Here is a 23223-nt window from a genome sequence, read left to right as displayed (position 1 = left end):
TGATTTCCATGTTGTACAGTGGTCTTACCTGCGACATTCACGGTTCTCTCAGCGGGCATTGAGAAGCACTTATGAACAGCTTTACATGTTATAAGCTTGATTTTTTTCCATCTGTTTAAGGAAACTGTCACTTCACTGTTTATATAAGTTTCGTTCCGAGTCATTGTTCCATCTTCTGTGACTTTATCCATCGTCCAGGTCACCTGGGCATCAAAAACCGTGCTGATTGAACATGTAGCTTTCACCGTAGACCTTGCCATCATTACTGTCTTAAAGCTGGGAACCTCCACATGAATGGAAGGAGGGCCTCTTGCATAGACTGCAGAAAAAGACACATTTGGCCATCAGTATTACTTTATTTAAAACAATGGCATGCTTTTTTTTAAAATCCTAAAATATTCACAACATATCAATTCACACTGTGCTGTGAGGCTAGCCGTACGTACTTACTTTCACAAACACTTTTTGTTTTTGTAAGTTCACTGTTGTTGTGAGTGGACACGCACGTAAAACTTGAGCCGTCTGCCCACTCGTTCTTATTTAGCTCAATCTCACTGCTTAAACTGAAGGTTTCTCCTTCCACACTCCGCAACTTCCTTTGGATTTGGGTTATGCTTAGAGACTGGTTGTTCCGTTTCCACTTCACACTAAGTTTGTCTGGAAAGAAGCCACTTAGGGTGCAGATGAGTCTTAGTGGCCTGGATTCTCCTTCCCAGACATGGTGTAATGTGATGTTTGGAGAGACAATCCGCTCACCTGAGATAGAGAAGAATATTATTGTTTGTACTTGCCTCAATCTAAATGTTGGATGTGATCTAAAATATGAGCTGGTTTCATCTTTTCAGTATATACAGTACATACCTTCAGATTATGGTCAAGTAACCAACTGTGTTGTCTCAATTATAAGTGTAATGTCTTTGTATAGAGGCTAGATGGCAGAGTTGTACGTTTACAGTGTCTGGTTGGAGTCAGGTGGAGACAGGGCTGCAAGTTTGTTACACACATGGAGCAGCATGACAGGGCAGAGCAGGACAGGGCTGCTAGCAGCAAGCGGAAGCATTGAGTAACACCAATGGCCCAAAAAAGCACCAAAATACAGAAGTGAAACGATGCTAAGAGCAACGGTGCATCACAGACACCAGGTGTGAGGTGGGGTTATGCCAGTAAGAGAAACAGGGTGCACATTTAAATATCTCATATCAGTTTACATATGTTATCACATAGGTTTTCTGTTTCTCATGACTACTAAAGGTTTTTGTTCTCCAACATATTAATAATAGACACGAGAACCAACCAACTGTGAAATCTCCAAATTTACATATTGAGTTGAACATGGGCTGTTGGTCCCAGGTGCTGGGGAGGTGAAGACCATAGCAATATATTACAGTACATGATAATGAGTATTATAAACATTTATTTGGTGAAACTATAGAATGTAAGAACAATTTCAAAATAATGGAAGAGAAAAAAAGTTGGAGGATCAACATCAATGATTATGTTCATTTAAACATTTTCAGAAAGACAGTTCTTGTAATTAAAATGAAAAAAAGGACAATTACTTACATGATACTATTAGTTTATAAGAAAGATCACACTATGTGTGAAAAATATTTTACAGACTGTTTGCATTGTTTCATTTGACCTGAAAGACAGAAAAAACATAGAAAATATGGATTAGTAACATTGCACCAGAATGACCAAATTCCTGCTCTTTGTCATCATTTACATGTGTGATCATATTGTACATTGATTATATAGGATTTATGATGTATAATTTATAATATATGCACATGCAAATTACAACATTCCTGCATCATAAAATATAATAAACACATATGAGTCCTGAATGCTGATCTCTCTCTCTTTCATGGCTATAAACCTGTTGTCATTCCACTCCTTATGCTAAAAGTTTTCTGCCAACCCATCAGCGTCACTTTAAAACAAACTATTTTCTAGGTATTTTTTCTGGTTGAGTTAAATCCATATCTGTGCACTACATATAAATTCGGCATTACCTTGAAAGCAGTGGTTCCAATAGTGAACAGCAGAGTAATGAGGAAGAGAAGGATGAAGGTGAGAGCTGTGTTTCCCATGTTATCCTCTTCTGCGTCCATGATACTGTACTGTTGGAAATCAGGTTTTGCCACGTACTCTGGATGTGGAGTACAGTAATTATTCAGTTAGTACTTGGCTAATCCACATCCACCTTTTGAACAATAGATCATGAGAGAGTGACCAAACTGTATTAATGAACAAATTCTATTCATTTTCCATAGCAGGGTAATATTTTATAACCTTACAGGTCAGAGTAGAGTTCGAATGTCACAGGTCGGTCACATTGTGAAATAGATATATTAACATACGTCTTGTTACTTTGTTATATTGTTACGAATGTACCATAAGGCCCAATAGTTTTGGATGTTGATAATGTTGATTAAAGTAGTCCTACAGTGGTACAGTGATCCTGAATTGCTTTAGAAAGACACTGTTCTTGGTTGTGGTCTGCACGACTTTGCTTGTGAATCAGATATTCAACATTTGACTGAGAGATCAGAGAGCTGGACTTAGACCTTAACCATCATCTGTCTTGTGTTTGGGGTGCAAGACCCAGTAGAGAAAACACACGTACACAAAGACAAGGCACACAAACAGTGTTAATGCACCCCCTATAAATATGATGAAGCTAAAGTTAGTGGGATGGTGGTGGCATTATTCTAGTGAATGCAAGATGATGTTGAAAGTCACTGTCAAATCATTGTTGCTGTGCGGTAAAACCTAAACAGGATGATATTTAGATCTAATTTGTATTGCATTAGCATAGATAGCACTGTGCCCGTATATTTTCAATAAACATGTAGCTCATAATACTGGTTAAATAGAGACATAAACTGCATGCGACATACATCAACAGAATTGCAAATTGCTTTTTTTATTTTGATTTTGAATGTGCATTAAAAAGACAAACACAATGTCATATCACAGGCAACAAACATGAAATGACAAACAACAGAAGACACAACAACACAAAATGAGATCTACTGGGCCTTGCACGTTTCAGGGATGTTCATGTTGAGATTGACCAGGTTGGTTTGTTCAGATGTTCTGTACCCGATGGACCTGACAATAGCTTTAGTTTTGTTAGACACAGACTCGTGGTGAACTGAGCAGCTATACACCACGTCATTCTTTTTCCACTGCTCAAGGCTCAGTGATAACTGGCCATACGCAGAATAGGATCCACCGTTTTCTACGGGGTTTGTGGTGTGGAACTGGTATTTTGAGTCTGCTTCCTCATCATCAACAAGCCAAGACACCAAAATGTCTTGAGGGAAGAAATCTTTCACATAGCAAGTCAGGGTCACCATTTCTTTTTTGGTATGTTCTACTGGGGGAAACATAAACACTGAAGGACGCTGAGGCTCTCCTCCTGTAAGCATGAGAGCACAATTAGGCCTCCCACATACAGTCCTGTAGGAATACTCTGCCACACAATACACTTAGAAAGAATACTCATAACATGGTTTATGGCATGACAAGAGTTAAACATGTGCTGAGAATAATAGACTTAGAATAGTTTTCTTACCAATAACCCTTTTATAGGGTTCACTGATGCGGTCCATTACTTCTGAATGTTCAACAATACAGTAGCGATTTATCCCGTTGCTCCATTCGTCATATGTGATATCAAGTAGGACGGTGAATGGGCCTTTACTTCCTGGCGGAGGGCTCACTGAGGAACTAGCCATTTCGTTTCCATCCTTGTCCTCCCAGACAATCTTCTCGATAGATGGCCTGTCTGCCTTGACTTGACATACTAAAGTTCCTTTGTGGTTTAGAAATATGTCCTCCATTTCAGGGCCTGTGATCTTTATGTCCACAGCTTGGTTACATGCTGAGTGAGATGTTAATCAACAATTATTGAACAGAGTTGCCTGCAAAACCATAAACACTGAAATTAAATGTAGATTCAATTTTTCAAGGAAAAGTACTAATTTACTTACGGGATGAGTTTGGTTCTTTGTAAGTCACAGATGCATTTTTAAATGCATCACCGTTTTTGTCCTTCCCCTTAAACAGACATGTGAATGTCGTGCCTAAAGTCCACTCAGTGGACTCCACCGTTAGAAAACTGGATGCACTGTACATTGTTCCATTCTCTGTCACTCTTCCCTCAGGAGTTGTTTTGAACTCATATATTTTTTTGGAGATTTCCTTGCCATCCTTTAACCATGTGATCTCATGATCTTTTGGTGAAAAATCTTTTGCATGACAGGAGAAGGAAGCCTCCATTCCATCACCACCGGAGGACAACACACTAAGAGTTGGCAGGGGACCTGAAAAACAAACAAGCATACACAAATATATATATGCGGAAGCAGGGAATGATATATATATATATATATGCAGAAGCAGAGTAATCTAATGTAATCATGTAATCTAGATTCACAAATGATTTACAGTATAATTGAATGACTTACTGTGTATTATGCAAATTGCACACTCACATACTATAGTGATTACACTTCACAAATTAACTCTCTTTTTAGATTATTGAACAGTTGAGCCTTAATGTTCACTTCTGCATATATATTGACTGCTTGGGCAAGCGAACGCAGATTTTAATGTCAATGTTAATGATTGACACACAATTTCCTTCTATCTGCATAACTGAAATTATGCAGATAGATGGAAAGAAGCAGAACACATTGCAGTAATCTGTTTTTAGAAAGGTGCAGAGGACATACAGTACATTAGTAAAAACTAAAATGGACTGAATCAGCAGCTGAATAAACACGCAAAAAAGCCTCAGCCTTCTCATTCCACCTGACTGTTTGGTTTTTATTAGCTGAGCCTAATAATTATAAAATTAAAAATATTGATAGAATAGAATATGTTATTAGTCAATTTGTTACAATTTTTTCTGCTCTCCATGTTGTTCCTTTAAAATGTTAGACAGTCAAACCAATTATCACTCTGTTTTCCATTCAGTTCATATGAATAACACTACTTATAACTTTTTTTTTTATTTTGTGCTTAAATCAGTTTGAGCTGCATATATTGCATGAATTGTGCTATATAGTATAATTATTGTTTAAGTATTATGACAAGTTTTTGTGAGGGCACCAAATGATGGAATAAAGTTTTGTCTTCATCATTATCTGTAGCGACTTGAAGTAGCCTCTTAGTACTTTCCTTACTGCACGGAAAAATGTACATTTTTCTTCGAGTAACAGTATAGCTCAAGGTACTAGCCAATTAAGTATATCATTATTTCTCAGATATTACCAAAGTGCATGCATAATTCATAATGAAAATAAGTAATGAAATAAAGATGTTGCACATATTAATATATATTAACAATTTTACCAACTACCAAAAATGTATATATTACTTACATATATATGACTTACCAGTAGTTCTCTGGATAACTGCCTGTGCATTTCCCGCTGCATGTGTCACAGCACATTTGAAAATCCCTGTTGCGTCCTGCGGCACTCGGACCTGACTGAGTCCCATGTAAGTGTTGCCTTTCTGTACTGAAGGGTACTGAATGAAGTCTGTCAAGGCAGCCCCATTTTTGGTCCACGTGTAGGTCAGTGAGGAGGGTGAGTAGCCGGTCGCAATGCAGCCAAGAGTGACTGTGTTTCCAGTCCCAGAACCACATTGCATCAGAGGAAACACAGTTGGTCCACTTGAAGTTGCTGCAAAAGGCAAAACAAACTTAAAATTAAAATCCCAAAATAGAATTCAACATAATTGACATTTTTCACCGAGCAGTGGTTAAAACAAAAAGAAGGACCTTGTGCTTGATCGTGTAACAAAACACAGCACTGAAGTGCTGATATTACCTTTTAAAACGTTGACTGAAAATTTTAAATGTTCTCTGATATTTGTTTCCTCGTCTCATTTATTTAGATATGCTTTGCTGCACTAATGTTAAACTCCGGTAATCATATTATTTGTGTCTTTTGTGTTCTATATATATAAATGGGTAAATTACTGTACATGCAAAGCCTTGGAAATAATTCTTAATCATTTTTTAAATTGAGGGAATTAAGGTAAGTAAAAATCCATTAACCTATTTGATAGCAGTGTTTTTACCAAAATGTTATTACTTTAACTCAAATTTTAGCAATTATGTATGAGATTAGAGTATTCTTACCTGATGAAACAGTTACCATCGTACCCTTTCCCCAGTAGTCAAAAGCACCGTCGTAGCACAGTGCTGAATCTACTTAGCTGTTCGTATGAAAAGGCTCCAGCACATCTACTAATGCTGCGCGTGAAAAGTTGATCTTAACATTTAATTAATCCCACTGTTATAAATTCCTCTTAAATGAGGCACAATACGCTAGCCATAAATGTCCACCAGTGTCCACCGGAGAACATCACTGACTATTTACAGTACCTATTGTATTAAAACATTTTAGTTTTTTGTAGCATTTGACATCCTGAGAAGTTACAGTATAACTTTTAACATGATATTTTACAGCCTGAAACTACTCATGGTACATTTGAAATGGTAAAAATCTTACCTGATGACACCGTTACCATGGTGCCTTTTCCCCAGTAGTCAAAAGCCCAGTTATCACAGTTAACAGAGTCACTTCACACTTCTCACAAAAACTCATTACTCAGAACTCATCCGTTTTATCCCTGTACTTTATGACATATAACTTGGTTTTGGCAGCAGTTTAAATCAAATTAAAATATGTACCTGTTGATCGACTTTCAAGCTGAACTAACAACCAAGAGACACTTTGCACAAATAGTTTGCCAGGATTCTAACCTCTGTACTGATGTCTGTTTTATTGCTGGTCACTAGTTGTGACCACACGAAATGTTTGTAATGTGATTACGAATTTAATTCTCTAATCAAAAATATTAAAATTACATACCTGAAGTGACGGTGACCATGGTGCCTTTTCCCCAATAGTCAAAAGCGTAGTAGCACAGTTCAACAAATTATTAACCTCTGCATACAAAAACCTGATCCCACATATCTGTGCCTTTTATCTTGGCTTTTACAAATAAGGATTCAGAAGATGAAACTTAACATAATTGTCATCACCAACTTTTAGATTGAGTGTGCCGATTGTAACAAATTTAGTAAAGAGTATCCCAGAAATAAATTAACTGGTTAACTAATCTGGCGTCATGACTGGATTCCTTACAAAATACAACAGTTTTTGAATCAAAATGTATAGATTAGAGAAAGAAAGTAAGATTTGCTTACCTGATGTTACTGTAACCATTGTGCCTTTTCCCCAGTAGTCAAAAGCATCGTCACAGTGTCATATGTCAACACATCCAACATACAAAAACAAGCACCTTAAAGATGCCGTTGTTCCCACTGAGGTCTAAATATGCCATATTAAACACCGTAATGATCACATTTTCAACACGAAGACTAAAAAAGCGTCTTTTACCTGATGTGACGGTCACCATTGTTCCTTTTCCCCAGTAGTCAAAGTAGTTCTCACAGTGACAGGTTTCAATGGCACTTCAGTACAAAAATGTTTTACAGCCTGTATCATCTAATAAACTGTTGTGTTTACTCAGTGAACTACTCTATACAGTATAACATTTACCCAGATTGTTTGTGTTTGCTGTCGTTTACATCCTAGTTTAAATGCAGAATAAACCAACATACACTTAATAATGAACCAGAAAAATATTGAATCATCTTCACTGAAAATACATTCAATTATTACTCACCAGAAGTTACTGTGACTTGTGTCCCTTTCCCCCAGTAGTCAAAGTAGCCATAGCCACAGTGATATATTACAGTCTGCTTCTAATACAAATACCAAAAGTGTTGTTTAGACTAAGAAAAGCAAATGTTTCAATGACAAAGCAATTCCCACTCTACTATTTCTTAACCACTTCCTTGGGATTCGTTTCCTGGTTACATAAAAATATGTGTGTTTGCCAACGGTTAGTGAGCACTTCCTCTTAATCAGACCCTCTTGTCAGCAGCAGTTCCTGCAGCAGGGAGTTCACACAACCTGTAATAGATTCAGCCAATCTGTCATAGCCACTTTGATCTGGCATACTGCCCATGCTGGAGATACCCAATGCTGTAGTCCATCAACTAGTCTGCAAGTCTTGCATATATTTGGTATATGTCTATATTTTAGTGGTGAACATTTCACATTTGAAGATTGATTTTCTACCCTCCAGGCAGCCAGTGGTTCTTGTCTCTGAGACTTACAGCCTGCTTTTTTTCTTAACATTATTGTCCAATTTTAATGTACAGTACTGCAGTAATACTATGAAAATTCATACCAGGTCTTTTTATACTGCATTGGCAGTAAATTTTTGTCTGGCTCCCGGGAAGGGAAAATTAGAAAACACAACAGAAACATTTGGCTAGCCATTTTAAACCATTAAATCGCCAGGTCTTCCATTGAGGAGGCAGAGGCTGGGGATTCAGATGTGGACTCGTTCATCACCCAAGCTGAAGTCGCTGAGGTGGTCAGAAAGCTCCTCGGTGGCAAGGCACCAGGGGTGGACGAGATCCGCCCTGAATACCTCAAGTCTCTGGATGTACAGGGACTGTCTTGGTTGACACGTCTCTTTAACATCGCCTGGCGGTCGGGGACAGTGCCTCTGGAATGGCAGACCGGGGTGGTGGTCCCTCTTTTTAAGAAGGGGGACCGGAGGATGTGTTCCAACTATAGGGGGATCACACTCCTCAGCCTCCCCGGGAAAGTTTATTCCAGGGTACTGGAGAGGAGGATACGGCTGATAGTCGAACCTCGGATTCAGGAGGAACAATGCGGGTTCCGTCCCGGTCGCGGAACACTGGACCAGCTCCACACTCTCCATCGGGTGCTCGAGGGTTCATGGGAGTTTGCCCAACCTGTCCACATGTGCTTTGTGAACTTGGAGAAGGCATTCGACCGTGTCCCTCGTGGCATCTTGTGGGGGTGCTTCGGTAGTATGGGGTCCGGGGCCCTTTGCTAAGGGCTGTCCGGTCCCTGTACGACCGGAGTAGGAGTCTGGTTCGCATTGCCGGCAGTATGTCAGACCTGTTCCCGGTGCATGTTGGACTCCGGCAGGGCTGCCCTTTGTCACCGGTTCTGTTCATTATTTTTATGGACAGAATTTCTAGGCGCAGCCAGGGGCTGGAGGGGGTCCGGTTTGGGGACCACATGATAGCATCTCTGCTTTTTGCGGATGATGTTGTCATGTTGGCTTCGTCGGGCCGAGACCTGCAGTGTGCACTAGGGTGGTTTGCAGCCGAGTGCGAAACGGCTGGGATGAGAATCAGCACCTCCAAGTCCGAGGCCATGGTTCTCGACCGGAAAAAGGTGGTTTGCCATCTCCGGGTCGGTGGAGAGTCCTTGCCTCAAGTGGAGGAGTTCAAGTATCTCGGGGTCTTGTTCACGAGTGGGGGAAGGATGGAGCGTGAGATCGACAGGCGGATCGGGGCAGCGTCTGCAGTAATGCGGTTGCTGTATCGGTCCGTCGTGGTGAAGAGGGGTCATGACCGAAAGAACGAGATCTCGGATACAAGCGGCCGAAATGAGTTTCCTCCGCAGGGCGGCCGGACTCACCCGTAGAGATAGGGTGAGGACTTCGACCATCCGGGAGGGGCTCAGAGTAGAGCCGCTGCTCCTCCAAATCGAGAGGAGCCAGCGGAGGTGGCTCGGGCATCTGTTTCGGATGCCTCCTGGACGCCTCCCTGGGGAGGTTTTCCGGGCATGTCCCACCGGAAGGAGACCCCGGGGAAGACCCAGGACACGCTGGAGAGACTACGTCTCTCGGCTGGCTTGGGAACGCCTCGGGGTCCCACCGGATGAGCTGGAGGAGGTGTCTGGGGCCCGGGAAGTTTGGGCATCTCTGCTAAAACTGCTGCCCGACCCCGGATAAGCGGTTGAAAATGGATGGATGGATGGATGGAGTAAATATGAATTGCATTGATGCCAGATTAAAAACGTTAAATTGACAAATTTAAAAGTTAAAAGGAAATTTAGAAAATTGGAATCAAACAAATACTAATGCCTTAACAAAAAGTAGATGTTTTTGTTAAGTGCAGCTAAATAACTATCAATGAGTGTATTTCTTTGTGTGAATTTTGGTCTTTGAATTATTGTTTCAGTCCAGTGGATCCGTCCATCGTGGATGAGCAACTGGTTGTCCACAAACGTCGGGAGCACAATAAATGAGCATCCCTTTCGAACGACACAGTCCCTGTACCCAGCTGTTAGAGGAGGTTTTGGGATGTACATACCATCCAGTGCACCATATTGTATTGTACCAGTGTATTGTGATGTTATGGCATCACAAATTTGACTAAATACAACCATGTACTATCGCTTTACTTACACCAGACATTACAGCAACTACTCTGTATTCAGCACAAATGGCAAGCTTGTATAATGCAATGGCAATGTGCTTGGCAGTTGGGGCAAATGGTGGATGACTTGTGATGAATGGTGCTATCATGGCGCAAAGCTGGTGAAACATCTCTTGACATTCTGAAATGCTTCATCCCAAGTTGGCGTGTGAAATGCCTCCGGACAACAACTTCCCAAAATGATTTTGTGCACATACATTCCCAGATTTATAGAGGATGACATGGCGGTGGCGGTGTTGGCATAGCCATCTGAGTTTCCATTTCGTTTTCCATTACCAGGTCTCTGGGTGGCTTTTAACAGGGCTGTCGCCAAAATTCTTCCAAGAGCATATAGTTGTCATATTTATTAGTCAATCTTTCTCATTGTTGAGTTTTCCTTTTGGCTCTCTGTGCTTTGGTTGCTTGAGGTTTAAAATTGTGGTTAATTACATGATTTCATTATGCCCTCTTCTTCTGTAGGGGTTTAATGACTGCAGAATTGGCACCACCAACTGCTTATCTTGAATAGCAACTCCTAATATTTGCACAACAGTAGTGGAAGGAAACGCACATTAACATTTCACCTCTCTTAAAAAACCCAGACCACAAAACTCTGACAGTTTCATAGTTAAACAGCTAAAATGAATCAGTAATACAGCTACCTCTGCAATATAGTTGCTAACTTATCAAGGCAGTAAAGACTGTTGATTTAACTGTCCTTTGAGCCTTTCGCTTCACTCAAAATATCAGAACAGAGAAACCAGTCTGCGACATTGCTCACAGTATCAATGTATGGTACAGTTAAGTAAAGACATATCATACTCTGCCTTCAGAAAGCCATGATCACATGGGATGTCATATAAGTAGCTCACCACTATTTAAGGACATTTTGCGCATCATTCAAGGTTATTGTCATTCCGTGGTCAAGTTAACAATACTAATTATACAGGGTCCGGTTACACCTTCAAAATAAATCTGGCTGAGAAACGCTTACCCTTTAGAAATAAAGCTTTCTGGGAAACATTTTAGGCGACTTTTGTCACTTTGGTGTGTTTAGGCACCAAAACTACCATTATGTGTTTAAGTTAAGGAAAATAACTGAACTGCACTTGTATAGCACCTTTCTAGTGTTTTTGACCAGTCAGAACACTTTAATACTACATTCACATTCACACATCGACACATCATTCATATACTGGTGGCAGGTTCACCAAAGCACAACTTCTGGAGCTATTACGAGCTGTAAGTTCCAGTTTGTTAACTGGATGAGGAAACACCTGTTGTGGTGAAGATCGTTTCCTCTGTATTACATAAATATTAACCAGTAAGGACGTTGATAACCACAAGTCCAAAATGTAGTGACATTTTCATTTAACTTTTGAGAGAATCTCATCAGTAATTCTAGTTATTATTAATAATCCTATTTTGTTTGTGTAAAATTACTATTTAAGTTATGAGTAGAAAATAGTAGTTAATGAGACACATTAGTACTCGCTGGATGCTTAATTTTTTTTGACCATTAACTCACATTTAAAACATATTTGAATCAATCTGACATCAAATTAGTTGTTAATGGACAAAAATGGGTTGTTTTATCTTTTTGATTTTCAGTAGATTAAATGTATTGAGGCACAGTGACTTTGTGCCTCAGTTCAGTTCTGGACAGGTTTTTGTATTGCCATATATCACTGTGGTTCCCCCCACACAGTATCACACACAAAAACCTCTCCCTGATATGGTGCGTGGTGATTACTTTGTACTCTTTGTACTATGCAGGAGTATTAACCATATTTAGTGAAACCATGAAATGATGAAAGAATATTCCACTCTTTCTCCATTTTATTTTGTTTTTCCCCTTTGAAATTGTATTATTGCAGCGTTTGGTTATTTACATTTCTTTATTTCTTTCTATCGCACTTGAATATTTACATCATCACTTGTGTGCCAAGGAAACTGTGTCAGTTTTAAACACCTGACATCCGAACACAACTCTTTGTGTAAAAACACATTATTGTCAATCTAAGAAGAGTTTTGTTGGACACATACAGGTGGCAGGCAGCAGTCACCCTGACTAACTTGTATCTGTATCCGCAGCACACACAGCATTTCCTCCTTAGTGGAAAAGGTTTTTTGGCACAATCTATCACACTGTGACTACCCAACTGCACTGTGATATAAATCAATACAAAACCTTCCCCCCGCTCACTAGCTGTCAAACACACAAAAGCTGTTATTGTAACTTCACAGTTTTTCACATTAGTTTCACAAGTAAAGTTAAGATCTAATCGTGAAAGAATCAATAGTGCAAAAGTCTCCTGGTGATTGTTTTCATTTAATTATTAATTTGGTCATGTAGTACACTGAAAAAGACTTCACAATTATGATAATGATACAACACATACAGTTGTACTCAGAATTATGCAACCCCCATTACAGATTATTATTGTTAGTTAATATTAATACAGCTGTGTTCAATGAACAACTCAAACAAGAACAACTGAAACAGCTCAGATTTTTCTCCAAATCCAACACAAAATACCACTTTTAGTGACTACAGCAGTCTCAAAATTATTCAACCCTCTGAATAGAATCCCTCGCAAGAGCAATCATTTGCAAATGAGCCGTTGTCTTCAGCACACTTAATGAAACTAATCAAGGGCCTCATTAGTTGCATCAGGTGAGCTTGAGATAGATCACATCAAATACCCGGACTGGACAAGGGTTTGTTCACTGTAATGTTTGGTTGGATGTTAGAAATATGAGTAAGTCAGAAGAATTGTCCAAAAAGGACAACAAGGAAAAGTATGCAAAAAGATACCAAAGGCACTGAATGTTTTAGAGATACAGTTGAAACCAGAAGTTTACATACACTGTATTAAAATTACTATTTGCTAAATGCCAGAATAATGAAAGAGAGAATTTATTAGAGAATTTTTTATTACTTTCTTCAAAGTCATAAGTTTACATACACTAAGATTACTATGCGTTTAAACAATTTGGGAAAGCCCAGATGATATGGAAGGCTTTGGAAGCTTTTGATAGGTTCATTGACAACATTTGAGTTAATTGGAGGCACACCTGTGGATGTATTTTAAGGCACACCTCAAACACACTGCGTCCTTGTGTGACATCATGGGAAAATCAAAAGAAATCAGCCAAGATATCAGAAAGAGAATTGTCGACTTCCACAACACTGGTTCATCCTTGGGTACAATTTTCAGACGCCTGAAGGTGCCACGTTCATCTGTTCAAACAATTATACGCAAGTATAAACACCATGGGAATGTCCAGCCATCATACTGCTCAGGAAGGAGACGGGTTCTGTGTCCCAGAGATGAACGTTTGTTGGTGCGAAATGTGTGTATCAACCCCAGAACAAAAGCAAAAGACCTTGTGAAGATGCTGGCAGAAACTGGTAAAAGAGTGTCATTATCCACAGTGAAACGAGTCCTGAGGGCTGAAAGGCCACTCAGCGAGGAAGAAGCCATTACTCCAAAAGCAACATAAAAAAGCCAGATTACAGTTTGCAAGTGCACACAGGGACAAAGACCTTAATTTTTGGAGACATATCCTGTGGTCTGATGAAACTAAAATGGAACTGTTTGGCCATAATGATGACCATTACATTTGGAGGAAAAAGGGGGAAGCTTGGAAGCCTGAGAACACCATCCCAACTGTGAAGTACGGGGTGGCAGCATCATGTTGTGAGGGTGTTTTGCTGCAGGAGGGACTGGCGCACTTCACAAAATAGATGGCATCATGAGGAAAGAACATTATGTGGAAATATTGAAGCAACATCTCAAGACATCAGCCAGGAAGTTAAAGCTTGGGCGCAAATCTTCCAAACGGACAATGACTATAAGCATACCGCCAAATTAGTTACAAAGTGGCTTAAAGACAACAAAGTCAATGTTTTGGAGTGGCCATCATAAAACCCTGATCTCAATCCCACAGAAAATTTGTGGGCAGAGCTGGAAAGGCATGTGCGAGCAAGGCGGCCTACAAACCTGACTGTGTTACACCAGTTCTGTCAGGAGGAATGGGATAAAATTCCAGCAAACTATTGTGAGAAGCTTGTGGAAGGGTACCCAAAATGTTTGACCCAAGTCATACAGTTTAAAGGCAATGCTACCAAATACTAAGGAAATGTATGTAAACTTATGACTTTAAAGAAAGTAATAAAAAATTCTCTAATAAATTCTCTCTTTCATTATTCTGGCATTTAGCAAATAGAAATAATTTTGGTAATCCTAACTGACCTAAAACAAGAAACGTTTAGTCTGATTTAATGTCAGACAGTGAGAAAAAAAAAGATTATGTGTCTTTTTATACAGTGTATGTAAACTTCTGGTTTCAACTGTACTGTTGGAAGCATAGTTTGCAGGTTCAAAGCTAAAGGCTAAAATTATACTATGATATAATATGATAACATTCAGTGTGACGAAGTACAGACTTGCAGAGCTGCGAGCTTGGCTGAAGTATTTTAGTCTTGTTACCTTGTGAATATTCAAAGCTAAAGGAACTCTGCCTGGACATGGCAGAAAGAGGAAGCTATCAACAGCTGCCACCAGATTTCTGAGGAGGCAGGTGGCCAAAAACCCTTGAGCAACTGCAAAAGACATGCTGTAAGACATGGTGGCAGCAGGCACTGAGGTTTCTGTTTCTACAGCTAGGTGCATAGTAAACGCTGAAGGCCTCCATGCCTGAACTCCCTGCCCAACATACACCACTATAGACCCAAAAGTACAAGACAAGTCGGCTCCATTATGCTCAAACCCATATAAACGTGCCACAGAGATTTTGGGATTCTGTTCTGTGGAGCAATGAAACAAAACTGGAACTTTTTGGGTCTATGGATCAGCAGCATGTCTAGTCATTGGAAACCTGCAGCGTCTGGAAGGCAAGATGGATTCAATCAAGTATCAGGAAATCCAAGGAGAAAATGTTACGCTGTCTTCCTATAGCACAATGATTCCAAGCATACCTCAAAGTGCACGGAGGCTTGGCTTCAGTCCTGGAAGATACTAGACTGACTGTCGCAGTCGCCTGACATGAATGCCATAGAAAATCACGCAAACCCAAGAATATTACAGATGTTTACTCTTCCTCTATACCATTAAAAATCACCTTTAGTCAGCGTCTGATGATCTGGAAAATTACCTGATTGTCTCTTTTTCTTAAAGTGACATTGTGCTTCAGTTCAGTTCAGGACAGGGTTTTTTTTTAACTTTTTATTACCATATATCACTGTGGCCACTGCCTGTGTATACAGTGTCACACACTCGTACAAAATCTTTGCCTGATATGGTTTTGTGCTCTTTGAACTTTCAAATTGAATTATTGCTGTTTTATTATTAGCATTTTTACTTTATCAATATCTAAATGATCCCTTGTCTGCAATGAAAACTGCATCACTTTTAATCTCATGATCTCCTAACACAGCCTTTAATGAAAGAACAGGCATTTTAGAATCTTGTTTTTGTTTGTTTGTTTTTTCTAAGAAGAGTTTTGTTGGACACATACAGGCAGCAGAAAGTAGTCTCCCCGACTAACTTATTTTTGTATCGGCACCGTACACCGCATTTCCTTCTCAGTGGAAAGAGGTTTTTGTCACAGTGTGTATCACTGTGGTAGTTGTTATATGCTACACTGTGATATAACCCCATACAAAAACATCACCCTGCACACTGGCTGCCACAACACACAAAAGATCCCCGATGATTGTTTGTTTTACGAATTATTACATTTTTCAATTGGTCAACAATTTGAATAAGAAGCAAAACTACTGTAGCGACACTACAAACCCTAAAAAGTATAAATCCACATAAACACAATTTATGCCACTATACACACTATTACATTGAATTTCACCTTTCTTGAAAGCCTCTTATACCTACCTACATATCTTACCTACTTGTTTTCCACATCAGCACTGCATTTCCTTCTCAGTAGAAAGAGGTTTTTGTCACAGCGTGTATCACTGTGGTAGTTGCCATAGTTATACACTGTGATATAACCCTATACAAAAACATCACCCTGCCACAACATACAAATGCTGTCCTAACCCACATAAAAGGTTCCTGCTGATTGTTTGTTTTAAGAATCATTATTACGTTTTTCATTTGGTCAACATTGTGTAGTAAAACCATGGACCAACATCCACCTAATTTCAATAAGAAGCAAAGCTACTGTAGCAACACTACAAATCCTAAAACATGAAAACTAAAAAAATACTATTACACATAAACACAGTTTATGCGACTACACACACTTTCCATAGAATATCGCAGTTCTTGAAAGTCTCTTGATTTTGGGAAATGACCTACTATCTTGAGGCGCAGTGACTTTGTGCTACAGTTCAAATTTCAGGTTTTTTTATGATCATATATCACTGTGGCTCCCACTCCATACACAGTGTACCACACTCATACAAAAACCTTTGCCTGATGCGGTGCATTGTTAGTTTTGTTGCACTCTTTGTACACAGCAGGGGCACTCATGAAAGACCAATAAACTTTTTTTTTTTTTTTTAAGTTTTATTGTTAAATTAATCTTTTTAATCACATTTTATTCTGTTTTTTTTTTTTTTTTTTTGAAAATTACATTTTTCACAATTTGGTGATTTTTAGCTGTGCTAGCAGCGTGGCTCTAGGAATGGGAGAGTTAGTTGGCCGTGAGGTCTGTCCACCACTTTGGTCCAGGATGAAATATCTCAAGTCAGTTTTCTACAGACTGTCATGGTCCCCAGATGATAAATCTTAACGACTTTGTTGATCCTCTGACTTTCCCTCTCGCACCACCAGCAGGTTGACTGTAAAACGCATGGCATTCCCATCCCATGTAGCTGGACTCTGTGCTAACTTTTAAATACTAAATGTTTGCATGCTAATATGTGAAACTAAGATGGTCAACATGGTAAAAATTATACATGTTTAACATCGATGAGCATGTATAATACGATAACCTTCAGTGTGTCTAAGTACAGACTCACAGAGCTGCTAGCTTGGCTGTAGTCTTTTAGTCTTGTTACCTTGTGAATATTTACATGATCACCTTTGTTGAGAAAACTGTAACAGTTTTTATTTGCCTGAACCAACTCTTTGTGTAAAATCAGATTATTATCAATCTTCAGTCTCTGTTTATCTTTGCTGAACACATATCTTACCTACTTGTTTTCCACATCAGCACTACGTTTCCTTCTCAGTGGAAAGAGGTTTTTGTCACAGTGTGTATCACTGTGGTAGCTACTGCCATAGTTATACACTGTGATATAACCCCATACAAAAACATAATTCTGCACACTGGCTGCCACAACACACAAATGCTGTCCTAACCCACACAAAAGGTCCCTGGTGATTGTTTATTTAAAGAATTATTATTACGTTTTTCATTTGGTCAACATTGTGTAGTAAAACCATGGACCAACGACATCCACATAATTTTAATAAGAAGCAAAGCTACTGTAGCAACACTACAAACCCTAAAACATGAAAACTGACAAAAAAAACTATTACACATAAACACAGTTTATACCACTACACACACTTTCCATAGAATATCACCGTTTTTGAAAGTCTCTTGATTTTGGGAAATTACCTGCTTTTTTTTTTTTTTTTTTATCTTGAGGCGCAGTGACTTTGTGCTCCAGTTCAAATTTCAGGTTTTTGTATGACCATATATCACTGTGGTTCCCACTCCATACACAGTGTACAACACTCATACAAAAACCTTTGCCTGATGCGGTGCATTGTTAGTTTTGTTGCACTCTTTGTACACAGCAGGGGCACTCATGAAAGACCAATAAACTTTTTTTTTTTTTAAGTTTTATTGTTAAATTAATCTTTTTATCTTTGAAAATTACATTTTTCACAGTTTGGTGATTTTTAGCTGTGCTAGCAGCGTGGCTCTAGGAACGGGAGAGTTGGTTTGCCGTGAGGTCTGTCCACCACTTTGGTCCAGGATGAAATATCTCAAGTCAGATTTTCTACAGACTTTCATGGTCCCGAGATGATAAATCTTAACGACTTTGTTGATCCTCTGACTTTCCCTCCTGCACCACCAGCAGGTTGAGTGTAAAACGCATGGCATTCCCATCCCATGTAGCTGGACTCTGTGCTTAGTTTTAAATACTAAATGTTTGCATGCTAATATGTGAAACTAAGATGGTCAACATGGTAAAAATTATACATGTTTAACATCGATGAGCATGTATAATACGATAACCTTCAGTGTGTCTAAGTACAGACTCACAGAGCTGCTAGCTTGGCTGTAGTCTTTTAGTCTTGTTATGTTGTGAATATTTACATGATCACCTTTGTTGAGAAAACTGTAACAGTTTTTACTTGCCTGAACCAACTCTTTGTGTAAAATCGGATTATTATCAATCTTCTCTGTTTAGCTTTGCTGAACACATATCTTACTTACTTGTTTTCCACATCAGCACTACGTTTCCTTCTCAGTGGAAAGAGGTTTTTGTCACAGTGTGTATCACTGTGGTAGCTCCCGCTATATACCACACTGTGATATAACCCCATACAAAAACATCACCCTGCCACAACACACAAATGCTGCCCAAACCCACACAAAAGGCCCCTGCTGATTGTTTATTTTAAGAATTATTATTAAGTTTACTCCACAGAATATAACCTCTTAAAAGTTTCTTGATTTTGGGAAATTACTTATCAATCTTCAATCTCTGTTTAGCTTTGCTGGTTACATATCTTACCTACTTGTTTTCCACATCAGCACCGCATTTCCTTGACAGAGGTTTTTGCCACAGTGTGTATCACTGTGGTAGTTATTGCACTGTGATATAACCCCATACAAAAACAGGCAGTCATGACACTCTGATACTATTACTGAACCTACAGTGTTTTTAGTATTAGATTATTTACAAAGTAATGTTAAGATCTAATCATGTGACAGGAATCAGTACAGAAAAAGTTCCAAGGTGATTGTTTTTTGAATTGTTATTTATTTTTTCATTCAGTCATGTTGTACACTGAAAATGACTCATAATTATGGTAATAATACAGTAAAAAAAAAAGACATAACACAAAGGAGGTCATGTGTAGTTTATCCTTATATGTGTCTTAGTAGAAGTAAATTTAAGAAAAAATATGGGAAGCAATAGTAGTTATTTTGATGATTACTTATTGGATCCTTTAAATGTGACTATTAGCTCACATGTAAAATATACTTAAAATAACCTGACATCACATCAGCCATAAGTATATATCAATATATATAAGTATATATGGGAAAGATCACCTCAAGGACTCACAATCAATCAGTTTCGAAATCATGAAAGAACAATGGACTTTCTGTCCATTTTATATTTAACTTGAACTTGAACATCTTTGTAATTGTTCTAACTCCATATGACGTGTCAAAGAACCAGGGTTCAAAGCCACTAGGCCAGATTTATAGTTGCCTTATCAATGCGCAATGGGTCAAGAAAACTTTGGCAAATAGATCAGAACTTGAGTCAAAAATAATCAGGAAAATCAGTCTCAGCTGTTAAGCCCAAACAGTCTTCAGGAGTCAGAGTTCAGAGCAGCAAAAACCTTTAATGCCGGCAGCAAAGGGAGAACAATCTATCTGCAGAGTACATACAGTCAGAGAGTTCTGAGCTCTCTCAGGCAGTACATCAGCTTATATTCCCATGGGGCTCCACCTGTTTTCCTTTCATCACAGCATTAAAATGACCAATCAAGTTGTATTTTAACATTACACCATTATATTCATTGGTCAGGTGTGGGGCCTAAGTGATGTAATCCTTAAAGTTGGAATTGTAAGGACTTTCCAGTCACCTGCACTGGCACGAGCATGTCTCCTTTTTTTTATATGCCCTGTTATATAAACTTTACACCAATATCTTTTAAACTTACCTTATTCTTATTTTTTATTCTAAGTTCTCTCCTCTTATTACACCCTTATTTCTTAGCTCCCTTCTGTTGCCTTTTTTAAAAATCATAGTGTTTTAATATAAATGCACTTGTTGTGCATAAAGCAGACATGTGATACAGTGAGGGTCAATGAGTGAGGGATACACACAGTTATACTTCAATCCAGTGATGAGTACATGTAAAATCATAGTGAGGAGTATATGTATTCAAACCATGGTGACGAATATAAGTCATAGTCAGACTGATCACTAAGACTACAATCAACATATCATCCTCCAGCATATATGTAGCTGTTCCAGTGATTCTCCATTATTCCAATAGTTCCAGTGTTTAAATCAATATCGCAGCATGCAGACTTAATTTCTTTCAGCACAACACTTGTCTTTTACACTATACATACAATAACTCCACCTGGCTGTCACAACACACAAATACTGTTACTTTGAATGCATTGTTTTTCATATTAGTTGAACAAGTAAATCTAATTATGTAAAAGGAACCAGCAGTGCAAAAGTTCCCAGATGATTATTTTAGTTATTCATTTGTTCCCTAAAAGTGCTTCACAACAATGATACAGTAAATCAAACTCATAGATATTGTTATTGATAATTACAATTTACAGTAAAACTATGAACAAGTGACTTTCACCTAATTTGAATGAGAAACAAAACTACTGTAACATAAAACAAGTTGAAAAGGCTCAGATGGGATTATACATATTTCATATCCAGGAATTGTTTTCAAGCATTTCATCCGAAGTTTGGCCAATTTAACAAAAGGGGCTGTCATCTTTAGTTCAACACCGTTTGTCTTAGTTTAGAAATACATGTAAAGTGTAAAGATATAGATTAAAAATATGAGTAATAGTCAGTAATAGTCATTTTGATATTAAAAACTAAGTGGATCCTTAATGACCATCAGCTCATATTTTACCCTGGTAAAGCTTACCATTTATTCAGGCGTGAGTCTGACCAGGGTCCTTTGCTGCATAATGTTTTTAATTTTATTTCAGGGTAAAAAATGGAAAGAATTCACATAATTCACATCATTTATCCTGAAGTGGTCCATTGATTATCACCCTTCTTTAGATTCTAGAGATTTTGAGAAACTGATGTACTGAGCTCAAGCTCAGCTTGAGACAGGTTTTTGTATTACTACATATCACTGTGGCCCCCACTCCTTACACAGTGCCACACACTCATACAAAAACCTTTGACTGATCTGATGCTTTGTTAGTTTTTTGGGTACTGTATGTACTCAGCAGGGCAATCCTGAAGCAGCGTTTGCCTTTTCTCAATTCTATTTTTAATTTTACCCTTTGAACTATGATTATTCTGTGTTTTTGAAAATAACATTTGTCACACTTGGGTTTTGGCATTGCTAGCTGCGTGGCTCTAAGGCCTGGAACACGCAGCTTACGTCACGTCTGCGTGGCGGCTACCTTATTGAACTATTGCTGCTCGCATGTGTGTTGTCCACACAGACCGTGTATTTGCTGTGGCACTGCTGCAGTGTTGTCTAGTAGCCTGCCTATCTTTCTGCGCCGTGTTTGCCTTTGATAATGACCGCAATTATTAAAAAGTTGTAATCTTGTGGTTTTGATTTAAAAAAATATCAGTTTGACTGTGTGTCTGTTACAAACTGTGCGTGTGTCGCAGAATAAATAGGCGAGACTCCATATCTATAGCCGCAGCCTGAGACGCAGGCTGTGTGGCTGCTGTGTGGCTGCTCTAACCTGTTAACATGGATGTTATTAAAAAAAAAAAACCCGACAGGCTCCGTGATGCAGACACGCTGCTGAGGTAGGCAGCGTGTCCCCAGCCTAAGGGTTGTAAAGGAGGCCTGCTGAAGTATCACAAGTGTTTGGTCAGTTAGTATGACAATTTTTACAGAGTGTAATCGTCTCTAGATGATGATCCTCAGACTTTTCCTCTAGTGTCCCCAGCAGGTACACTTTTTGGGCTTTTAGTGAAACACCTTGACAACTACTGGATGAATTTCCATTAAATCTGGTACAGATATCCATGGTGACATACCTGCACTTTGTGTTTAGTGTTAATCAGGAATTTAAATTTCACCCTTTGAACCGTAAGAATTATGCATTTTTGACATTTTTCACACTTAGCCGTGCTAGCAGCATGGCTCTAGGAATGGGAAAGTTGGTTTGCTGGCCGATCTGACCACCACTTTGGTCTAGGATGAAAGTCAAATTTTGCACAGACTTTCATGGTCCCCAGATGATAAATCTTAATGACTTTGTTGATCCTCTGACTCCTCTGACCATCAGACAAATGACGTCCTCTAATTGGGATAAAATAAGGATCAATAGGTAGGGTGGTACATTTTGTATATCATTTTTTCAGGCATACCAAATGTTAGAGGACTGTTGTACTGACACTTTTCATCAAGACCTTTTGCCTCTCTTGAGAGGTTTTTGTAAGTGTTTGAGTCACTGTGGCCATCCCACACAGTGAAACACAACAATGCAAAAACCTTTTCCACAGTGTAGCCGTCACACCCTTTTCTGCAATACACAGTTGTGTTTTTGAAATTCAAATAATTCAAAATCCAAATAATTTTGGAACAGTGATCACCATTGTAAGTACTTTTTTTTGTTTGTTTTTATGAATTCACATTGTTAATTCGCAGGTATAGTAATTTCATTTTGAATACTTAACATATAAGTTAAGACAAAATACTGAATATGTGAGGTTTTGTTATGTGCTTCATTACTTAATTACCACAGTAATTTATTCAACGAGTTAAATGAGCAGTTTCATAAGGTCACAAATAATTAACATTATTGCATCATATTAAATTGATTAACATTTCCAATTACTATGTTGTATATGCTAACTCAGTTAAGTCAATGGAGAGTCTGGTTTTTGTTATGGTGTGTAACACTGTGCTGTAACTCCAGCCACTACTATAATAATAATCACAGTGACTCAAGCACTTACAAAAACCTTG

General features: G+C 38.7%; 1 protein-coding gene across 1 annotated transcript in view; it reads right to left on the bottom strand.

The window, feature by feature from the left end:
* Window positions 1–23223, bottom strand: part of LOC139216820 (uncharacterized) — a 48249-nt gene that overhangs the window by 5419 nt on the left and 19607 nt on the right. Inside the window, exons 2-6 of the mRNA XM_070848049.1 lie at window positions 7431–7479; window positions 5431–5702; window positions 4644–4653; window positions 451–756; window positions 29–319 (exon numbers count right to left, since the gene is read on the bottom strand). Coding sequence (XP_070704150.1) covers window positions 29–319; window positions 451–756; window positions 4644–4653; window positions 5431–5702; window positions 7431–7479 — 928 coding nt within the window. The remainder of the gene's footprint in view (window positions 1–28; window positions 320–450; window positions 757–4643; window positions 4654–5430; window positions 5703–7430; window positions 7480–23223) is intronic.

Source organism: Pempheris klunzingeri, chromosome 17, assembly GCF_042242105.1.
Source record: "Pempheris klunzingeri isolate RE-2024b chromosome 17, fPemKlu1.hap1, whole genome shotgun sequence".
Classification (NCBI taxonomy): domain Eukaryota; kingdom Metazoa; phylum Chordata; class Actinopteri; order Acropomatiformes; family Pempheridae; genus Pempheris; species Pempheris klunzingeri.
This window is presented reverse-complemented; position numbering and strand designations above follow the sequence as displayed.